This window comes from Musca domestica, unplaced genomic scaffold (genome assembly GCF_030504385.1).
Source record: "Musca domestica strain aabys unplaced genomic scaffold, Musca_domestica.polishedcontigs.V.1.1 4, whole genome shotgun sequence".
Classification (NCBI taxonomy): Eukaryota; Metazoa; Arthropoda; class Insecta; order Diptera; family Muscidae; genus Musca; species Musca domestica.
Window position 1 is genome coordinate 10,432,479 of NW_026712328.1, and position 24,931 is coordinate 10,457,409.

Below are 24,931 nucleotides of genomic sequence, written 5' to 3' on the forward strand. Positions count from 1 at the left end.
CCAAAACCGATATATATCATTTTCAATACCAACCATCCTAAACACAATACAAATTGTTTGCTACATTTTGACGCTCTGCGTCAAATAATTTGATCGTGATCGTGATTTCAACAGACAGACGGACATCGTTAAATCGACTTAGAGTTTTATGCTGATTATGAATATATATTCTTTATGGGGTCTACGACGGATATTTAGGGATGTTACAAACGGAATGACAAAGTTAATTACCCTCCTTTCCAAGGTGGAGGGTATAACAATGTGACAATATAATATGTGGCACTTCTTGTCGCATCTTCACACCAGATTGTTCTGTTATTTGACATTTTACGTTCTAAAGAGTTAAAGAATAATCCTTTTGAAAATTGTTTGGAACGGCCGGCCTTCAGGTAAAGTCCCCTGCAAAGGTATTTAAAAAAAGAAGTATTTTTTATACTAATCAATTCCAACTTGTGTTATTTTCACATTTTTTGTAAACAAAATAGCAATTTAGTATAAAATTAAATCAAAGTTATTTATGTATAAATTTCGGTATTATTCAAGTAAATCAAATGCAGGTTCTAATAATAGAGATTTTTTATTGTTTAGTAACGTTCGCTGTCCCGTTATAAAAGGTTCGGAGCTCAGAAAAAGACGGTTAATAAGATCTGTATATATTGAAATACGAGAATTTTTTCGGGTATGATGTAGTCTAAAATTTTTTTGTATCTTTGTTTCTAGGCTCCACAGTCTCCTTCGATAATTCTCCAATCGATACCATGGCATATTTTATAATGTCGGATGCATGTATTTAAATTTTATGTACTGCGGGTGGAAGATAGTACCATGGATATGTATTTGTTAACTCTTTAGCAGTTTCCAGTGCAAATGCCTTAAATTTTTCGACATTAATATTGTACCCAGAAGACAATGCTTGAAACAATATTGAACACCTCTCAATTACATCTTTACCAATCCCTGTTATTTCCGCAGATAAGCTCACCATAAAACTGACAAAATTGCAGCGAAGTCACTTCAGTATTTTGGGCATAACATACACACCTGACAAAATCTAAGAGTTGAACTAGCACTTTTAGAATCTTAGGACCATTACAAATGGAGTGAAAAAATCACATTGAAGGTTTCAGTGGGGAAGACAATTAAAACTTTATACTATTGTGCCACTTATTTAAAGATTTGTAACTTAGCACTTTTTTCACGGTGACGACGAGAATGCTGTCTTTAAAGGTTTAGTGACAAAACTTGGAATGACTAACAATGGTTAGCAACGCCACAGACAACCTGTTTTCTCCTGTGACGTTTCCAATGCTTAATGGAAAGCACAAAGAGAATTGACAAAGTCTAGTGCTTGCATAAATGTATGTGTGATAAATATATGCAGTGCGTTCCTCTAATCTACAGTATGTTCTAATTAAATAGCACATACATGTTTGGTTACAAATATAGCACACTTTTGAAAAATTGTTGGTACAGTCATATGTATGCCTCCCCCGCAGTGACATGTGTGATTTTATTAATAGTCATATTTTTAATGGGGCCAGAAAATACATATCCGAGTTTTGTCTAAAATTCCTATACGTCACCAACTCCTACAGGCGTACATCCTTCTTGGTGTATTGCTGAATATGTGTCTGCGCACAATTCAAGATCGATTGGAATATTTCTACGGGGGTCGGGGTTAGCGAGAGCTTGTTTATTAAAATATGATGTTGGGTCTTCGAGAAGTGGGTCGGAGTAGGGTCTGCGTGCCAAGTCATCTGTGATGAAGGCGTTTACCTTTAAAGACCAAGTGCCATTTGTATCCTTTTTCATAATTTTAAAGGTTGCAAATCGTTTGCTTTGGTTAATTACGTAAGTCCCATTAATGTCGATTGACAAAATAGTGCATGGGACAGTTTTCCATGTATCGACACTATCAGATGTGACACTCACCAGGGCACTAGGGGCAAACACCAAGTCCCAAGCGACAGGTGGTAAATCAATGGGTACAGGCGGTAGCCCATCAAACTGGTGCCAAATGACTCCTTACCAAGTACCCTTTCTGTACAAAGTTCATTAATTAAAAGTGGCCCGACTAGTCAGTCGGTAAAAATTTTGACAACATTGGTAATGGGCCGACCAGTTAAACCGCTACTAATTTTGATATCTACAACCCTGATGTTTAGGTCAACTCCTTTGTACGTTCGGACAATGCGTCCTAAACTCCATTCAGTTGGTGATAAGAGGTCGCCTTTCAGAACCACGAGGTCCCTTCTTTTAAAATATCCTTCTGATATTTCCATTTATGTCTTCTATGAAGTTCAATCAAGTATTCAGTTTTTCATCTATGTCAAAAATGTTTTGAAATTATTCTGAGTCGTTTCCAACAATTAAATCTCAGTCGGAAATATCAGGTTCTGCTGGTTCTAGCAGACGCGACCCGATTAGGAAATGCGCTGGAGTTAATGGCGCTATTTCACTAGGGTCATCACTTGCCGGCCTCAAAGGTCTTGAATCGAGACAAGCCTCTATGCGAACTAGTGTTGTGTTAAATTCTTCGAAAGAGAAATTAGGATTTGGAAAACTCTTCCGAAGATGTGCTTTAAAGGACTTAACTCGGGCCTCCCACAATCCGCCCATATGGGGAGTTCCAGGAGGTATAATTTCAATTCCAAATTTTGATGAGAATTTAGTGTTACGGCTTTAGATCTAAGATTTTTCATAAAAATTGTTCTATCCTTTTTTAGGGATTTAGAGGCACTGTTACAGTTTGTGCCGTTGTCTGAATATATACAGGAGGGTCATCCTCATCGACCGATAAAGCGAGCGAAAGCGGCTAAAAAGGATTCGGTGGAAAGATCTGTAGTTGCTTATAAGTCGCAAAACATAAAAAAGAGCGGAAGAGAAGCCATGATTTGATTTTGTTTATGTTTTCTATAAAGTGTGCATACTTTGCACTTCTTTTTAACTAAGACTTTTAACTTGAATATTCAATATTCAGAAAGTAAAATTCGAGTCATGAGTTGATTTTCTCCGTGCAATGTTATTTTGTGTGTAACAATATTTGAGACAATTTGGGTATATAAGGTATCTTTCATTTTCTGTCAAAGCAGGTGATTGTACGAGAAGGCCATTGGATGTGATAATGCTATTGCAATCAATATATGGATAAAGAGTACGAAGCGCTGAAAAGTGTGCCAAGTTCACACCGAAAGTGACTGTTAAAAGTTCATAATCTTCGACATGGTCAGTAAGAGATCTTCTAAATAGAATTCTTTGGAATCGTGTCTGACTTCTCTCCAATGTAATCTATCGGTACATTTGGGTAATATCTGCGTCGTAAACATATTTGAAGAATCTCCACTTCAATATTTCCAAAACGAGTTCCTGTTGGAGTATTGGTCCAGCTAAAAGATTATCTTTGAGGCTTCTTTTATTTGAAGTAGGCCTTGACGCATTAAATACTACTCTAAGTTTAGAAGTCAAGCGATCTGGTTTGATGGAAGCATGGTGTGGTAAATAGTAATTTGGGGTCTGATCTATTTCTTCCTGCGAAAGTTTTCTCATGTGTCCTAAATCTAAATATTCTAATATCGCTTTGTCATACGAATCCTGAATCCATTATTTCAGGAGTCTCTGAAAGCCTTTTCTTCATTCTATAGAATTGTGCTAGCGCTATGTTGCGAGAGTTGCCAAGCTCTTCACAGTTTTAAAGGGTATGGTAACAATATAGCTCCCTTATTTATTTCATTTTGTTCTTGCTATATAGTTTTGCGGTCAGAACAGGACTTGTTCTGCCAGATTTGGGGAGCTCTTCCACCTCCCAAAAACGTGAAACAAAATTGTCAATTGCAGTTGAATTGAACACTGTTATGCTATAAGATACTTGTGCTTTCGGGTATTGGTCCTTCTATTATCCAAACAAATACTTTTATTTGTGCTAAGAACGAGCCAAGAGATTTGGTAGGTGTCCCCATCGTGAATATAAAAGGACCTATATCCATTCCTATGAGAAAATCAACTGGTTGACTTATTTGGAACTTTGGGTTAAGTTGATGCCAATCATATTTGTAAGTTTACTCGTTTTCATTTTTTTATTGGTTGTGCGTTTCAATATTGTGAGGGAAGGATCTTCAAAACTGGCGCCCATACTTCTAACTCAAAACTAGGGTCGAAACGAGAACGAAGAGGCAAGATTTTGTAGAAGTTTCCGTCCCGTAAAATGAACAAAGGTTTTCTTGGTTGAAAATTCAACTTGTTTTTAAGTTTTTCTGAGATAAATATAGATTGTGATCCAGGGTCAATAATTGCTCTGGCATCATATAAGTGTCATCTATTTTGGACTTGGACCATTGCGGTGAAAAACAAGGTTGCGCTAAGGTTATATTCAAAAATTCTTTGATCTTGAAGGGTCAGTGTAGTAATATTTTCTGGTTCTGTGTACTGTATTGTTGTGGTGCTAGGGCGTACGTCATCTCTAGCTATATTTTGGGTTTCCGTTCCCTTATTTAGCATGGAATAGTGTCTTAAAATGCAAGAGCGAACAAAAACGGACATTTGCATTTTTTTGTTTACTTGTTCCCATGTGAGCAATGTTTTGATATCTTGCAAAGAGGTTTCGAACTCTTCTAAGAAAGGCCGTGGCAATTTTGTGGAGCAAAGATATATTAGAATAGGATCCCACCCCCTAACGTTTACACCAAGAGTGTCTAGAGTCTGAATGCTGCTATTACTACTAAGTTTTTGAATTGTGCTACTTGAATCAAATGCGTTGACCTGCATCCTTGCATTTTCGTACCGCTATGCAAGATTCTTTCATTCAAATCGTCATTTGTAAACCGAACATGATTAATTACCTCTCTTGCTTCTCCTCTCGTCTATTGGGTCAAATATAACAGCTTTTCAACTTTACCTAATTTGGCGTTCTGAACATAAATTGCTGGGAATAAATCATGGAATATGGGCCAAGCATTGTATCCTCCACTTAATTTATCGGTGTCGCATGGCGGCAGTCTAGAAATCGGTGTAAATTCTGATTCAGTATTCTCTTTTTATGCCATCTGAGATTCTCGTTTCACTTTATCTGCTGCTCGAATTTGCCCATTAATTGCTCCGAAAGGGTTTTGTTCGAATCAATGGTTTCTAAATAATGTTTTGTCAACAGGTTTTTCTTCTTCCGGAATAAAATTTCTGCATTCTATATACGCTCTTTTCACCTGTTCATAAACTAAATCTCATTGAACTGTGGATGCCTCTAATCTATGTATGTCAAAACCAAGTCAAATCGTGTCTTAATAAAACTTGATTATTAATTTCCAAATGAATTGAATTACAAGGAGATTTATTGTGTATAATAGAGCCAAAAAGAACAATTTTCAACAGCAAAAAAAAAAAATTAAAATATTTTAGGAAAACGTATTTAATTAAAGAAACGCCAAAGAATTAAGGGATGTCAACAGTACTGTTGATACAAATTTGAAAAAAAAAAACCAAATTGTGTGTTGGGTTGCCAGGAAACCTGCAACGAAAGCAAGCAAGTTAAATATTTGTTTAAATCAACAAATATTTTAAATACGCTTTTCCAAATTATTTGTTGAACCGAAGAGCAATTAAAACCGCTGATTTTTTTCCGATAAAAGTGGTTTTGGGTCGAACGTTTGAGTAGAGAAAAAATATTCACTCAGCCGTCTTATTCCAGCGAAACGTTTCATTTATAAGATTATTTGTTTCTAAAATAGAAATATTTCAGACAAAAAACTCTTAAAATTTCATTGATGTGCATAAGAATGTTTCGATATGATTCAAATAACAATTATGTCAGCAAAATGTCGTAAAATCTCAAAAGCAAAAAAAAAAAAAAAAAAACATATTTTTGGGTTCTAATCAAAATATTCATATAAAAACGCTGTAAAAATACTTAAGTGTCTTTATGCCTGCAAAGGTATTTCCATAAAATGGTAAGATAATGTTAATGTTTTATTTTTTTACGGACGGACAACGAGAGTTCGACTTTCCACAAGTCGTTCCAACTATTCCAACAAAAGAGAGTGTTTTGTACGTTGTATTGGACGTATTTGTTTGTTCCCAGAAATAGCTATGGGTCAACTTCAGTCCTATTAAGGTGCACATTTTTTTTATAAAAAATGAGTTATAAAATTCGCCGCACCCTGCATAAAAAACTTTGATACCTCTTTATTATTGGTTAAGTGTCTAGGGGAAGTATTGTAGGTTAGCTTACGCCCGTCCGTTTTTCCCAACGCCAAACACTCTATGAGTTTGTAGGTTTCTTGTTACGTGGCACCGTATTCGCGTTTTTCTGTCAATTTTTGATTTTATATGAAATATTTTTTTGTTGTAGTTTTTCAATGTTCACTTTTGTATTTTTTCGCTATTGTATTTGTCCACTTTGTTAAAGTTTTTCTTAACTTCAGCTTATTCGGCTCGTCAAGGACAAAATGTTTCTAACTTACACGGCTTTTAATTTTTATGTCCAAACAATTCTAATTCAGTTTTTTTTTTTTTTAAATAAGTATACATCGCTGATATCCCTGATTTCAGCTATTTCCGGTTCTGGGCCACATTTTTCAATTGGTTTGGCCATTTTTGGCATATTGGGTATTTATTTAGGGGTAGTAAACATCTTCGCAGAAAAAAATCCAGGTCTGATCACATTTTCCAATCTATTTGGCTAAAAATGCGTATTTAGACTTCTCTGGGGTAGAGAACCATTATCCAGGTCCACCGATCTATAGTGACTTTAACCGAATGGCAAACAAACAGACAGATATTTCTTACTCGTCATTGAATTTTGCTTTGATAGAAAAGATAAACTTTATGGGGACTCCAACGAACAATTTGAAGTGCTATATTAGTGGGTGTAAAAGAGTAATTAACTTTGACTGTACTGAAATAATTAATAATAATAATAATTATTATGTGGACGAAACTAAATACCATGCTGAACATTGCAAATTCTAAATTACAACTCATTTATATAGAAAATGTTAATAAGCTCTTTGCAATACTATAATTGGGTTGACATGTCTATTGGGATATGATAAACAGTTGATATACATATACTTTTTAATTGATGTGCTATATCATTTAGGTCTCTAACTCTCAATTTAGAGCCTGTGACTGAAAGACGGGATCAGGTTTTTTAAACCACTTTGAATCGAACAGTGTTGACATTTTTGTTTCGCATACCGTAGTTATTTCGGTATTTATTTCCATTATTCGAGTCATTATTTATAATAATATGTAAAAAAGCAGTAAGTTCGGCCGAGCTGAACTTCAAATTCCCTCCACCATTTCGAACAAATTTGGATATTTTCAAAAATAAAATGAAATCCTTTAAAAATACTGTTAAAATCTTAAAAATACAGAATATAGCCGTTATATTGGGATCTATGCGTGGATAAGACGTGGACATGCGTAGGCAACTTTTGTCATAAGCCATTACAATATTCAAATACGAAACATGAAAAAAATCCAGTGATGGATCGCAACATTGGAGAAAAACTTGAGTTCAATCAATTCTTTCCATTTTAAAATTTAAAGCAAGTATTTTAGGATATTCTTGAGTAAATAAAGAAACGCATATGTATTCGTAAACAAATCAACTGACTATAATTTAATTTCAATCTTCAACAAGTCTAAATAAGTATATGTGTCGAAATGGAGTCGATTTAAAATTATTAGCATAAATGGGCCATATGTTTTTATACCCTCCACCATACTATGGAGGGTATATTCATTTTGTCATTCAGTTTGTAAATCATCGAAATAATGATCGTAGATCCAACAAAGTATATATATTCTTGAACAGCGTAAAATTCTAAGACGATTTAGCCCTGTCCGTCTGTCTGTCTGTTGTAATCACACTATCTTTCGAACGAATTGAGATAGAAGGATAAAATTTTGCACACATGTTTATTTTTCCAGTAGGCAGGTTGAGTTCGTAAAGGGGCCATGTAGGTCCACATTTTCATATAGCCCCCATATAACGGTACCTCCCTATATTCGGTATTTTGATGATTTTAGCGACATTATTCACCGGAATTGTTTCAAATTTGGTGTTTGAAGTTCGAAATAGATACTACAGCCTAATACAGAAAATTGTCTCTGCAGGTCCACTTCTTCGTATAGCCCCCATATAACGGTACATCCCTATATACAGTATTTTGATGAATTTAGCGTCATTATTCACCGTAGTAGTTTCAAATTACGTATTTGAAGTTCGTAATGGGAACTACAGTCTGTGACAGAAAATTGTCTATGCAGGTCCAGGTCTTCGTATAGCTCCTATATAACGGTACCTCCCTACATTATTCACCGTTTATTTCAAGTTTCGAATTTGAATATGGTAATGGCTTTTGACAAACAATGCCTATGAAGGTGCACGTCGTACAGGCTCAAATATAACGGCTATATTCGGTATTTTTCAAATGTTAACAGAATTTTTAATAAATGTTATCTTTTTACTTATATATTTTATTTTTCATATTCGTTCTAAATGGTGGAGGGTATTCAAAGTTCGGCACGTCCGAACTTACTGCTTTTTAACTTGTTAAGATTAAAGCTGTTAAATCTTCCAATTGTGTTTTATCTTGTAAGCTCAGATCAGGGTAAGTTGTTAGGTGATGTAGGGATACAAAGTATTTTAAAGGAGTTAATTTTTTAATTTAAATATTTTGCACCAAATTTTGCTAAAAGTCTCAGAATAAACTATATATCTACGTACTTGCCTTTCTTAAAACTACATTGGAAAATTTATGTAAAGTGGGACTGGATGTTTACCCTTTTGACTGTTAATTTTATAAGTTCCTAATCTGAGTCATAGATTCCCTCAATATCTTTTTTTGAAGAAGGGAAGAAAGTTTCTAGATCCAATTTCATTATGCTTATCAATTATTCAAGTCAAATTCGAATCGAACTAAACGAACAGAACTAAAGGTCAGTTAATTACCTATCCCTAGTCAGACTTTGACATAGTTAACCAACGAAATGTCCAACGTCCAACACATCTGCTCAAAGTTTGAAGTTTTGTCCGACATTGACGAGTTCGTATGAAATCAAAGAACAAATAAAATCGATTTACAGTTTTATACAAACATTTTCCCACCCTAATAATTCCAAAATTTGCTTTAGTAAAGTGATGAAGTGAGTACTTCGTATTCAGGCAAGAGTAAACATCATATGATCAGTATTTACACGCAAATAAAAACTTATTACATCAAGAAATCTTACTAATTGCATTTATTGTGACCGATGTTATAAGTTTGAATATCATATATTAATTTTAGACAAAAAAGGACATAAAATATACTACAATAGACGGATTTAAATCCTCATATAGTAACAAATATTTGACGTATAAACACAAAAATTCAGGTTTCTTTTGATAGATATGTTTTCCGTATATTCCGATCAATAAATTAGGACTGCACTTGCACTTGCTTTTCACCATTTTGGTCCAAAACACTGTGCGACTTAGGTCCGAATTCTAAACGATTTGCCTGAAATTTGTTTTTTAGAGTTTTTTCTCTTCTGCTTGTGTGGTATAATTTGTGACAAACAAGCAAAATAAATGGAGTGTGTTTCTCTTTCTAGAGAGTTCTTTTTGTGCTTGTACGTTTTGGTGTATAAAAAATCGTAATTGTTGTCGGGCAGTAGGGCAAAAAAATGTGTTTGTTGACGGTGGCATAAAAATATGTTTTTTTTTTTTTTTGTGAAGCGAGAGAATGCTTACATTTTATTGGTACCAGATTTTAATATTATTCCCAGAAAATGTATGTGATAATTTGCATTTTATACATATTAAACAGTTATTACTGAAGAATAGTTGACTGTTATTGCTACTTGCTCTTGACATTACATTATGAAAGATGTTGTTAATATGTACATCAGAACTTAAAAAATCTTTTTTCCAAATTCGGACCGAAAACTATTGGAAATTCGGTATATAATATAACTTTCGGATCGAAGAAGTTAGATCGAGTTCCCATCCGAAATCGGAAGATCTCGCATACAGCTTATTTACTTTAAAAAAAAATTGTGTTCAAGCTTAGGAGCAAATCAAATACAATTAAGAACTGCATATTATATTTCAAAATAAGAACAATGGAAGAACTACCATTTTACGCAATGCAATATGTATCGGACGTTGATGATACAATAAACAACAAGTAAAGCCGTATTAAGTTCGGGCGGGCTGAACTTTAAATACCCTCCAACATGAGGTAAAAAACCATTAAAAAATAAAGGGATTTTATATTCGAACGAGTTGCATTTTTGCAACTGTAATCGACATGCAGTTATATTCTTCAAAATACTATAAAATGCTACAGGAGGTAGAATCCTTATCGACATGTTAAACAACGTGGCTAAAATAGACAATATTGTTCCAAAAGTTTTAAAAAAGCATTACGAACTCCAGATACCGAAATTCTGTAAAAAACATTTGACTAAAATCATTGAATACCGAATATCGGGAGGTACCATTATATGAGGGTTATATGAAAACGTAACCTCTAAATACCGAATCTTAAACTATTCCGTTGGAAAATGTAGCTACGATTGCCAAAACATCGAACATGGGGAGGTCCAATTATATGAGGCCTATATAAAAACGATGACCAATGTAGCTTATCTCCAAACATGGCCTGCCTGCTGACAAAATAATTTGTTGGGTCCAAATTGATCATTTCCACCATAGTATAGAGGGTATATTAAGTTTGTCATTCCGTTTGTAACACCTCGAAATATACATTTTAGACCCCACAAAGTATATATATTCTTGTATATACTGTCTGCAGGACTTTTGGTATTGAAAATGTGCAGTATAGGTCCACGTTTTGGTATAGCCCCAGTATAACGGTGCCTCCAGATATTCATTATTCTGCTGATTTCAGCGACATTATTCACCGGAATTGTTTCAAGTTTGGTATTTGAAATTCGTAACGAATACTGGAGCCTAAGGCAGAAAATTATCTGTGCAGGTCCACATTTTGGTATAAGCCCCATATAAAAATACCTCCCTATATTGATAATTTTAGTTACATTATTCACACATTTTTTTAAGTTTCGCGTTTGAATATTGTAATGGCTTATGATAGAAGTCACCTACCATGTCGTCGTTTAGACCCTAATAAGACGGCTACATTTGGTACTTTTAAGATTTTAACAGAATTTTTATCGGATTTAATTTTTTTGAAAATTGCAAAATTTGTTCGGCCTGGCCGAACTTACAGCTTTTTTACTTATTTTTTACCTTGATTGCATTTGATTTGCACCTAAGCTTGAGCACAAAAATATTTATTTAAAGTAAATAAGCAGTATTCGAGATCTTCCGACTTCGGATGGGAATTCGATCCGACTTCTGACCGAAAGATATATTATATACCGAGTTTCTAATAGTTTTCTGTACGAATTTGGAAAAAAGGTTTTATGAAGTTCTGATGTACATATTATGCAAGTAGCAACAACAGTCGACTATTCTTCAGTAATAACTGTTTAATATGTATAAAATGCAAATTATCACATACATTTTCTGGGAATAATATTAAAATCTGGTACCAATAAAATGTAAGCATTCTCTCGCTTCACAAAAAAAAAAATATATTTTTTTTTTACGCCACGGCTAACAAACACATTGTTTCCCCGACCGCCCGACAACAATTACGAATTTATATTCACCAAAACGTACAAGCACAAAAGGAACTCTCTAGCAAGAGAAACACACTCCATTTATTTTGCTTGTTTGTCACAAATGTTACCAGAAGCAGAAAAAAAAACTGTACAACAAAAACAATCTCAGACAAATTGCTTAGAATTCGGACCTAGGTTGCACAGTGTCACGACGGTGGCCAAAAATGGTGAAAAACAAGTGCTCCCTAGTCCTAATTTTGTGATCGGAATATACGGATACTGTGTTGATACGTCATATTTGTTACAATATGTAGTATATTTTTTTTGTCTAAAATTAGTACATGACACTACGCTTTATCAAAATAAAATCAAATGCAATAAGTGAGATTTCTTGATGTAATAAGCCTGGCTCCAATTTTATTTGCGTGTAAATACTGATCATATGGTGTTTACCCTTACCTGAACATGTAGTACTCATTTTATCACTTTTCATTATTGGGATGGGAAAATTTTTGCATAAAACTGTATATCGATTTTATTTGTTGTTTAATTTGCGAAAAGTGGGTACTTTAAATGTATAAAGGTCCCAGCTGCTGAGGTTTACTGACGAACGTGTTATATATCAATAAAAAATATGATATCTTGGGGAAATAGTTAAAAGTGACAGATCGTAATAGGTCATATATTATGTCTACACTTACAAAGTGTAATGCGAATTACCAATTAAGGGAAAACAAAACTTTTAAGCACATCAAATTGTAAAAAATATTGTTCTTACAGACATAGAGTAGAAACAGGCTTAAAAGATTGGCTCCGTGCGGTGCATTTGTAATCTTTTGAATCAGTAAGTTTGAAGATTATACTCATTCTACAAAGCATTTATTATATTATTGTTATCAAGCTAATAACTCTATATTAACAAGTCGCTCACGAGATTGTTTTATCGTCGACAATGTAAAAAGTGAAAACGCGTTAAGTTCGATCAGCCGAACACTCAATACCCATACCAATACAAAATAGTTACCGACATTTATTAGGTATTAATATTCATAGCTCCGTAACACAAAATTGTAGCTGAAAGATTTTTTGTTAATGTTGATTTGAAGGATATCGTTACCTAACCAATCTTTGAAATCCTTACAATTTCGACCTCAAATCTTCGCAGTAATAGTGACAAGTTTTAAAGTTTTTGGCAAGCATTTATAAAGCACTAAAATGATAATTTTTCAGTGAAATGGTTGCTGAGTGTGTGCGTCTAAATTAGAACTAGTTACTGTAAATATGAGAATTAATGAGCTTTCGATATCAATATAGTTCATCTTACTAGCGGTTCTTTACTTCAATGCTAGCGGTCATTTCTAACCTTTGGCATTAAACGAGTAGGATAGTATAATACGCTTTAAATTATTTATTGTTAAAGAAAATTGTATTTTCCCTGAATTCGTTTTTAAGTGCTTTCATACATTTTACGTCCAACTAATCATGATACTGCCAATTTTCTTATTAATGTTATTAACAACATTTTGTCTAAAATTTAATTTTAGAATTTGAAAAATCAAATTATGACAACCAACTTATGGGTTGAGCAATCATGGTACGATTATAAACTAAGATGGGAACCCAAGGAATATGGTGGAGTACATATGCTCCATGTACCGTCAGATCATATATGGCGTCCGGACATCGTTTTGTACAATAAGTAAGTATAAAACATTTAGTCATATTTCTTATTCATAGCTATATTGTTATTATCAATAATTTCTGAATTTATAAAAATAAATGTTGGGAAGAAAATGTAAACATTAAATTTAATCAGTTTCTCGAATTTATAACGTAAAAATAATTTATTTACAGAATTTGTACACATCAAAAAAATCTGTACTATTAATCAACTAGCGGCATACTGTTTCCATTATCAAATAGTAAATAAAATCAGAACCACTAGAAAAAAGTTATAAGAATTTGTAACGCATGTTTATTCTGATACAGTTGCAGTTGTGCCTAAATTGTATTTCACATAAAATTTGATGTAATATTAAGATGGGAGCTACATCAAAAAAAATTTTTCTCACCTATATACACTTTATTTGACTAGAAATGGTCCGAAAATATGTTATTCTATATTAAGTATAATTTTAACTGCAGATCATTGTAATCTGAAAATCGAAACCCATAGTTCACTTCCCAGTTTTTACCTTGAACTAATTTACGAAAAATAATAAAAGAAATAGGAATGTCAAGTTTTATGTCCTTAAATGTTATTTTAAAGAGTGTATTACTTATTACTTATTTCATTGCTACATCTTTATTAAAATTACGTTCTTTTTTATACCCTCCACCATACTATGGACGGTATATTAATTTTGTCATTCCGTTTGTAACTCCTCGAAATACTCATGTCAGACCCAACAAAGTATATATATTCTTGATCAGCGTAAAATTCTAAGACGATTTAGCCATGTCCGTCTGTCTGTTGTAATCACGCTATCTTTCGAACAAATTGAGATAGAAGGCTAAAATTTTGCACTCATGTATATTTTGCCGGTATGCCGGTTAAGTTCGTTAATGGGCCATGTATGTCCAAGTTATCATATAGCCCCAATATAACGGTACCTCCCGATATTCGGTTGATTTTAGCGACATAATTCATCGGAATTGTTTCATATTTGGCATTTGAAGTTCGCAGTGAATACACGTCCACGTCTTCGTATAGCCCCCATATAACGGTCCCCTCTATATTCGGTATTTTGACGATTTCAGCTACATTATAAACAGATTTTTCTTGAAGTTTCGCATTTAAATATTGTAATAACTTATGACAAAAGTTGCTTATGCAGGCCTACCTCGACGTATAGGCATTCGGTATTTTTAAAATTTTAACAGAATTTTTAACGGATTTAATTTTGTTCTTTTTGGAAATTGCCAAATTTGTACCAAATGGTGGAGGGTATTAAAAGTTCGACCCGGCCGAACTTACAGCATTTTTACTTGTTTTTATACCCTCCACCAAAAAAGGTATGGAGGGTATATTAAGTTCGTCACTCCGTTTGTAACTCATCGAAATAATCATTTTAGACCCAACAAAGTATATATATTCTTGATCAGCGTAAAATTCTAAGACGATTTAGCCCTGTCCGTCCGTCTGTTGTAATCACGCTACAGTCTAAACGAATTAAGATAGGAAGCTAAAATTTTGCACAGATCTCTCTTTTGTCTGCAAGCAGGTCAAGTTCGAAGATGGGCTATATCGGTCCACGATATCGTATAGCCCCCATATAACGGTACCCCCCGATATTCGGTATTTTGATGATTTTACCCACATTTTTCAACGGAATTGTCTGAAAATCCACACAAGAAGTTCCTTGTGGGTACTTTATACCTCGGCAGAGAATTGTCCATATAGGTCCACGATATCGTATAGCCCCCATGTAACGGTACCCCCCGATATTCGGTATTTTGATGATTTTACCCACATTTTGCAACGGAATTGTCTGAAAATCCACACAAGGAGTTCCTTGTGGGTACTTTATACCACGGCAGAGAATTGTCCATATAGGTCCACGATATCGTATAGCCCCCATGTAACGGTACCCCCCGATATTCGGTATTTTGATGATTTTACCCACATTTTTCAAACGGAATTGTCTGAAAATCCACACAAGGAGTTCCTTGTGGGTACTTTATACCTCGGCAGATAATTGTCCATATAGGTCCACGATATCGTATAGCCCCCAAGTAACGGTACCCCCCGATATTCGGTATTTTGATGATTTTACCCACATTTTTCAACGGAATTGTCTGAAAATCCACACAAGGAGTTCCTTGTAAGTACTTTATACCTCGGCAGAGAATTATTTATATAGGTCCACAATATCGTATAGCCCCCATATAACGGTACCCCCCGATATTCGGTATTTTGATGATTTTACCCACATTTTTGAACGGAATTGTCTGAAAATCAACACAAAGAGTTCCTTGTGGGTACTTTATACCTCGGCAGAGAATTATCTATATAGGTCCACAATATCGTATAGCCCCCATATAACGGTACCCCCAGATATTCGGTATTTTGCTGATTTTACCCACATTTTTGAACGGAATTGTCTTAAAATCAACACAAGTAGTTCCTTTCGGGTACTTTATACCTCGGCAGAGAACTGTCCATATAGGTCCACGATATCGTATATCCCCCATATTACGGTACCTCCCGATATTCGGTATTTTATAATTTGACCCGCATTTTTCATCGGAATTGTCTGAAGATCCACACAAGGAGTTCCTTGTGGGTACTTTATACCTCGGCAGAGAATTATCTATATAGGTCCACAATATCGTATAGCCCCCATATAACGGTACCCCCCGATATTCGGTATTTTGATGATTTTACCCACATTTGTCAACGGAATTGTCTGAAAATCCACAAAAGGAGTCCCTTGTGGGCATTTTACCTACTCAAAATGAAGTGTCTATATAGGTCCACGATATCGTATATCCCCCATATAACTGTAACCTCCGATATTCGGTATTTTGATGATGTTAGCCACGCTTTTCAATTTAATTGTCTTAAAATCAACACAAGTAGTTCCTTGTGAGTACTTCACCCCCTGAGAGAGAATTGTCTATACAGGTCCACGATATCGTATATCCCCCATATAACGCTACCTCCCGATATTCGGTATTTTATGATTTGACCCACATTTTTCATCGGAATTGTCTGAAAATCCACACAAGGAGTTCCTTGTGGGTACTTTATACCTCGGCAGAGAATTATCTATATAGGTCCACGATATTGTATAGCCCTCATATAACGGTACCCCCGATATTGGGTATTTTGATGTTTTTAGCCATATTTTTCAACGGAATGGTCACAAGGGGTTCTTTGTACACAAGGGGTTCTTTGTGAGCACTTTACCCACCGACAGAGAATTCTCTATATAGGTTAACGATAACGTATAGCTCCCATATAACGGTACCCCGCGATATTCGTTATTTTGATGATTTTAGCCACATTTTCCAATCGTTTTGTCTGAAAATCCACACACGGAGTTCCTTGTGAGTACATTACACGCAGACATAGATTTGTCTTTATAGGCCCACAATATCGTATATCCCCCCATATATCGGCACCTTCCTATATTAGTTATTTTAAAGATTTTAAAAGATTGGATTTTATTTTTTTTGAAAATTTTCTAATTCGTTCCAAATGGTGGAGGGTATTCAAAGTTCGGCCCGGCCGAACTTACTACTTTTTTACTTGTTATTTTTATTATCTTTATTTATTTCATCATAAAATATGTAAGCTCTTTCCAGTTTTGTTCAATGAATACAAATATCTTATATATATTATTTACAGCACACTTAAATCTAGAGTCCAAATGTATGGTGCAGTTTCTTAAATAATTCATATTATTTTCGTATTATTTTTCTAATTTATAATGGTTGAATGTAGATATTTCTGTTCAAAGATTTTCTTCTCTTGTCCAACGACAAAAATGTATTGATAGTTTTTTAACGGTTTGAGAACTCTTTCGACATCATTATAACTGATTTCTCTACCCGTCCAATTTAATGTGTCTTGATGTAGGCATTTACTCTGCATGCTTCCCCAGTAAGTTCTTTTATATTAAAAGGTGAACGAAACAAAAAATAATCTGGACCAACAGAATCACCACACGAAAATTATACTTCTTCTTGTGATTTCCATGACAATATTGAAAATCAAGCAATGCAATATCCGATCTATTAATATCACACATTTTCTTAGAAAAGTTGAATTATACTAGATTAATATTACTCATGTCGAATATAATCTTTAAACAAAGATGAGTATGTATAAAAGCGTTGATCTCTTAAATAAATTTATGTAGTAGATGGTCCCAAAGAACGCAAAATTTCTACCGCATTTTAAAGATTAACAAAACTGTCGTAATAGTCGATATTTTTTTATTGTATGCCATCCAGTGCGTACCAGTTGCACTACTAACATCCAAATTTATGACACCACATTATGTTCGATATGGCTTTCAGGTAATTTATCACAAATATAAACACCTCTGAAGTAAGGTATATATTTCTTCCAAAAAGAAAAACAAGTTAAAGAACAATGAATACCCATTTGGAATGAACTTGGAAATTTTCGGTATTTTAAAAATACCGAATATAGCCGTTTTATTGGGGTCTATACGACGTGGACCTACAAAGGCATTGCTTGTCATAAGCCATTACCATATTCAAATTCGAAAACTTGAAATATACGGTCAATAATGTAGCTAAAATCATCAAAATTATATCGGAGCTGTGTGAAGACCTAGACCAGCCAGACAATTTTCTGTCAGAGGCTGTAACATCCATTACGAAGTTTAAATACGACATCTTAAACAACATCGGTGGGTATTGTACCTAAACTGGCAAAATACCGAATATAGGGAGGTACTGATATATGGAGCCTATAGGAAGACGTTGACCTGCACAGACAATTTTCTGTAATAGGCTGTATGATTTTAGCGACAATATTTACCAGAGTTGTTTCAAATTTTGGAATTTGAAGTTCGTAATGGATACTACAGCTTAAGACAGAAAATCGGTCATATAGGTCCACGTCTTCGTATAGCCCCCATATAACGGTACCCTCCGATATTCGGTATTTTGATGATTTTAGCGACATTATTTACCGGAATTGTTTCAAATTTGGTATTTGAAGTTCGTAATGGATACTACAGCTTAAGACAGAAAATCGGTCTGTAGGTCCACGTCTTCGTATAGCCCCCATATAACGGTACCCTCCGATATTCGGTATTTTGATGATTTTAGCGACATTATTTTTTCAAATTTGGTTTTTGAAGTTCGTAATGTATACTACGGCCTAAGACAGAAAATTGTCTATGCAGGCCCACGTATTGTACGTCCCTATATTCGGTATTTTATTTATTTTAGCTACATTATAAACAGATTTCAAGATTCAAGTTAAGCATTTGAATATTATAATAGCTTATGACAAAAGTTGCCTATGCAGGTCCACGTCGTCGTATGGACCCTAATATACGGCTACATTTGGTATTTTTAAGACTTTAACAGAATTTTAAATGGATTTTAATTTTTTGAAAAATGCCAAATTTGTACCAAATGGTGGAGGGTATTCAAAGTTCGGCGCGGCCGAACTTACAACTTATTTACTTGTTGGAGTTTCTTTTTCATCAACATAAATTCCAAACACCTTTGGGATAGAGACCTTTACCCATAGCTTTAGCTTCTGATGATATTATGTCTATGATAATATTATGTCTTGTTTATTCATCTAACTTTTGTTTGGTTCTTTAAGCAACAAAACTTATACCCCCCACCATAGTATGGAGGGTATATTAGGTTTGTCATTAAGTTTGTAACACCTTGAAATAAACATTTTAGACCCCACAAAGTACATATATTCTTGATCAGCATAAAATTCTATGTCGATTTAGCAATGTCCATCCGTCTATCCGTCTGTGGATATCACTCTAGCTTCCGAACGAAATGAAGTAGATTGTTAAAAAATTACTCGAATGTGTATTATGTCTGCAGAACTTTTGGTATTGTAGGTCCACGTTTTGGTATAGCCACCATATAATGGTACCTCTCTTTTTTCGGGTTTTTTTTATGATTTTAGCGACATTATTCACTGGAAATATTTCAAATTTGGTATTTAAAGTTCATAATAGATACTACAGCCTAAGATAGAAAATTGTCTGTACAGGTCCACGTCTACGTAGAGCCCCCATATAACGGTACCTCCTGATATTCGGTATTTTAATGATTTTATGGACATTTTTTCACCAGAATTGTTTCAAAATTGGTATTTGAAATGCGTAATGGGTATTGCAGCCTATGACAGAAAATTGTGTGCGCAGGTCCACGTCTACATATACGTATTTTGATAATTTTAGCGACATTGTTCACCGGAAATGTTTTAAATTTGGTACTTGAAGTTCGTAGTTGATACTACAGCCTATGACAGAAAATTGTCTGCGCAGGTCCACGTTTTCTTATATCGTTAACTCCCGATATTCGATATTTTGATAATTTTAATGACATTATTCACCGGAATTGTTTCAAATTTGTTGTTTGAAGTTCGTTATGGATACTACAGCCCATGAAAGAAAATTGTCTGTGCGCCCACGTCTCCGTATGCCCCAATATAACGGTACCTCCCGATATTCGGAATTTTTATGATTTTTGCTTTTTTTTATTCAAGGTTCGCATTTAAATATTCTAATGGTTTATGGCAAATGTTGCCTATGCAGGTCCACGTCGTCGTATAAACCCTAATATAATGGCTAAATTCGGTATTTTTAAGATTTTAACGGAACGGCACGGCAGAACGTGCAGGTTTTTTACTTGTTTTTTCTCCAATGTTACTATGTTTCTATTTTACGCTTTTCCACAATCAGCAATGCGAAGTTTTTCAATATCTTTATTTTGTGAATAATATTGATCTCTTAATCTCTCTTTGCATACGTTTTCCTAGTTTTGCTACAGGTCCACAAAATTAATATCCTGGTAGATGAAGTTCAGCGGGTAATGAGTTAATCAACTACCCATGGATTGATTAACTCGTCACCCAAGTGACGAGATCGTAACCTCAATAGTAGAGGCACCAAAGAATTAAATTAAAATTATTTTCTAAAATCTTCAAAACCTTACAACCGCATTCATAAACATTTTTTCTCTCTCAACTTGCTATACTTTCGATTTACATGAACGAAATGGCATAACCATGTAAGCTGATTTTGTCTGTTTTTGTAAAAACAACGTTTGTTTATTAGTGGCGAAAGATGGTAATATTTACGGGGGGTAAGGCAGGGAATACTCAGATGTCGGAAACAACCACCAATCCTCATTAGTTCCTTTGTTTTTTGGACGGTATATTCTCCCCAAGAGTTATTCTAAATATAACTCCTGTGACAAAAAAAAAAACTTTTTTTACCCAAGTGACGAAGTGAAGTGAACGTCACTTTCGTTTTACATGAACGTAATAGCATAGCTATGTAAGTGCCTTGTTTATTAACAAAACAGTGTTGCCATGTTTGTTCGGGATACCGCAGTATTTTGTTGTTGCAAAATAGTCAGGTTAATCCCATTATTATTTTTAAGAAAACAACTGGCAAACATTCCATCTTTCTCCACCCGTAAACAAATGCTGTTTTTATAAAAACAACAATACATGTTAATCAAGTCATTTACAAGTCTTCCTCCTTGAACGGGGTTATTATTAATAAATACCTTCGTGTATATATATATTTAATATATATATTCAGGTGTATTTCTATATTTACGGTTGAATAAGAAAACTCGAATTTATAAATTATTTGGTTATATAAAAATGTTATTTTATAAAATAATAAAAGATACATATTGCAAATTAATGTATTAATGCCAATTTATAAATAATTTTTTTCAGAACTTAAATAAATAAGTGTGATATGTCTTTTGTGTACAATGAAACCACTGTGAGATTGAAAAAAAAAAAAACATTGAGTTCTATTCTAAAGGAAACAAGTAAAAAAGCAGTAAGTTCGGCCGGGCCGAACTTTGAATACCCTCCAAAAGATAACTTTTGCCAAAAATTCCGTTAACATTTGAAAAATACCGAATATAGCCGTTATATTAGGGCCTGTACGACGTGCACCTACATAGGCATTGTTTGTCACAAGCCATTACCATATTCAAATTCGAAACTTGAAATAAACGGTGAATAATGTAGCTAGACAATACGAAAGTATAATAAATAAGTACATAGGAAGGTACCGTTATATAGAAGCTATACGAAGACCTGGACCTGCATAGACAATTTTCTGTCACAGGCTGTAGCTTCCATGACGAACTCCAAATACGACATCTCAAAAAATTTCGGTGAGTATTGTACCTAAAATCGCCAACATACCGAATATAAGGAAGTATTGATATATGGGGCCTATACGAAGACGCGGACTTGCACAGACAATTTTCTGCTTCAGGCTGTAGTATCCATGACGAACTTCAAATACGACATCTCAAACAATTTCGGTGAATAATGTCGCTAAAATCCTCAAAATACCGAATATCGGGAGGTACGGGGGCTATCATGGATTATATACCTATTTTTTATGCCCTCCACCATACTATGGAGGGCATATTCATTTTGTCATTCCGTTTGTAATTCATCGAAATAATGATCTTAGACCCAACTAAGTATATATATTCTTGATCAGCGTAAAATTCTAAGTCGATTTAGCGATTTCCGTCCGTCTGTCTGTCCGTCTGTCTGTTGTAATCACGCTATCTTTCGAATGAATTTAGATAGATGGCTAAAATTTTGCACACATGGTTATTTTTCCAGTAGGCAGGTTAAGTTCGTAAATGCACCATGTAGGTTCACGTTTTCATATAGCCCCCATATAACGGTACCTTCCGATATTCGGTATTTTGATGATTTTAGCGACATTATTCACCGGAATTGTTTCAAATTTGGTATTTGAAGTTCGAAATGGATACTACACCCTAAGACAGAAAAATGTCCGTGCAGGTCCACGTCTTCGTATAGCCCCCATATAACGGTACCTCCCTATGTTCGGTATTTTGATGATTTTAGCGACATTATTCACCGGAATTGTTTTAAATTTGGTATTTGAAGTTCGAAATGGATACTACACCTTAAGACAGAAAATTGTCTGTGCAGGTCCACGTCTTCGTGTATCCCCCATATAAGGGTACCTCCCAATATTCGGTATTTTGATGATTTTAGCGTCATTATTCACCAGAGTTGTTTCAAATTACGTATTTGGAGTTCGTTATGAGAACTACAATCTGTGACAGAAAATTGTCTATGTAGGTTCAGGTCATGGTATAGGCCCCATATATCAGTACCTACATTCGGATTTTAGGTACAATAGCCGTCGAAATTGTTTGAGATGTGGTATTTGAAGATCGTAATGGATGCTACAGCCTGTGACAGATAATTGTCTATGCAGGTGCAGGTTTTCGCACAGCTCCGATATAACGGTACCTCCCTATATGCGATATTTTGACGATTTTAGCTACATTATTCACTGTTTATTTCAAGTTTCGAGTTTGAATATGGTAATGGCTTATGACAAACATTGCTCCCAAGGAACATACGTATGAATGTTGACAAGTTTGGAAAGCATTACAATAAAAAGAAGTAAAAAGCAGCTTTTAAACCCCTCCCCCCACAATTTCGGCGAATTATGTCGCTAATATCATCACAACACAGAATAAAGGGAGGTACCAAATAACGGTGGGGGGGTGGAGTGTGCCGTAATATCGGGGATATGTGATATCCTCGACCTATACAGACAATTCTCTTTCAGGAGATAAAGTACTCATAGAGAACTCCTTCAATGGAAATTCAGACAATTCCATATAAAAATGTGGCTAAAATGAAAATTGCGAATATCGGAAGCTACAGCAATATGGGGGATTTACGAGATCATAGATCTATATCGACAATTCTCTTCCAGTGTTAAAGTAGTTCCGAAGAACTCCTTGTGAAAAACTTCAGAAAATTCCATTGAAAAATGTGGTTAAAATCATCAAAATACCCAAGATGGGGGTAGCGTTATATAAATTTTCTTCTACGGAGTGAAGTACCCGCAAAGAACTCCTTGTGTAGAACTTGAGACAATTACATTGCTAAATGTGCCTAGAATCAAAATTCAGAATATGGGGGGTACCGTATTATGAGGGTCATTTGATATTGTGGACCGATATAGCCCATCTTCGAAATTGACCTGCACGCACAAAAAAGACTGATTTGTTCAAAATTTTAACTTCCTATCTTAATTCGTTTCGACTCTAGCGTGATTACAACAGACGGACAGGGCTAAATAGCATTACAATTTTTCGCTGATCCTGATCATCATATCTATATATATAAAAATCAATTGTTGTTTGTTGGTAGCGGAATCAGTTGAAAACGGCTGGACCGATTTGCATAATTTTTTGTACAAACGTTCGTCATACCCCGAGTTAGGTTTTTAAAGAAAAAAATATTGACATCTAAAATCATTATATTTGCCAAAATAGTGAAGATATCGGTTTGAGAATTATTACACGAGATGCTGTTGGCTTTCCATCCAACCCTAATTACTTATTTAGGGGCTGAGGATCGCGCCTACTTTTAAATCTATCTCTCTATATGTAAAAGAAAGTTGAGTTAGTTACTACTCTTATAACATAAAGACCGCCGGCCTGATTTTAACGATTTAGACAAATTCGGAATTGCCTCTTGGCAGAAAAGAGTGAAATCCAAAAAATCGCGTAAAAATGTGAAATTTGAATATTTTCATTTTGACTTTTAAAATGTACAACAGTAATGTTTTATATTGCATATTTTTTTCCATTTTGACTTACTATTTTCGAATGTACATTTGTAGTGTTTTTTTTTTTAATTCTAATATGATGTGTAGGTTTTTTTTTTGGGTAATATAAAGCCACAACGGATAAAACTGTTACTTATAGATTTTATGTATTTATTCGTAATACCCAATAAATACATAAAATCTATAAATAACAATTTTATCCGTTGTCGCTTTATATGAAAATTTCAAAATCGGGAAAAATCGACAATTTTTCAATGGAATCGAGTTTCAAAATAATACTACTGCCGCAAAAAAATCAGCGAACCAGTTGAAGATTCTTTTTCTTTTTTCTATATTGAAGTGTACATTTTTTATTGTTTTGAATTCTGAATGAATAATATTAAAAATGAAATGAGGGCGCAATACGATGTTAAATGCTTTCTACTCCAGGACCTACATCGTGCTTCAGCTGGAAGATGCGAACACATTTAAACAAACAAAAATGACCGAAGAAGCGTTATGGGGTTAATTTCAAAAAGTGGACCTGCTTCTTTCATATGACAATAAATTGTCAAATGAGAACACAAAATGCAAAATACATTGGGACTGCAATCAGTCAAATACCGACTATAAAGAACGCAAAATAGAAATTCTACCTAAACATTCAAGATACCTTTAATCGCTTTGGCAGGTCATAATATGGATCATAACCCCTGATAACGGAACAACCCGATTTCAAGTATTATACATTTTAACCATATTTTTCGTACTAATTTTAGCTTATGTTGATAATTTAAGAAGAAACCATCTTTGCAAAAAATTATCACGTTTTGGTATCACCATCATATGATTCAAAGTATTTTCGGGGTCTTGGCCACTTTTTTCATTTATTGGCCCTTATTTGACATCTTTGTTTCTAAGAGGGAAGAAAACCTCTTCTTATAAATTTTTATTTTTCGGAAAAGTGCTCA

At 34.4% G+C, this 24,931-nt stretch overlaps 1 protein-coding gene across 6 annotated transcripts in view; it reads left to right on the forward strand.

Annotated features, from left to right (window-relative positions):
- LOC101894068 (acetylcholine receptor subunit alpha-like) overlaps nt 1–24,931 on the forward strand; it is a 331,275-nt gene that overhangs the window by 131,231 nt on the left and 175,113 nt on the right. For 5 of the 6 annotated variants that reach the window (XM_059126854.1, XM_059126856.1, XM_059126853.1 and 2 more), the window contains one exon: nt 13,173–13,327. In XM_059126854.1, coding sequence (XP_058982837.1) covers nt 13,173–13,327 — 155 coding nt within the window. Of the gene's footprint in view, nt 1–13,172; nt 13,328–24,931 lie in introns of those variants that run through there. The other variant, XM_059126857.1, reaches the window with a different exon arrangement.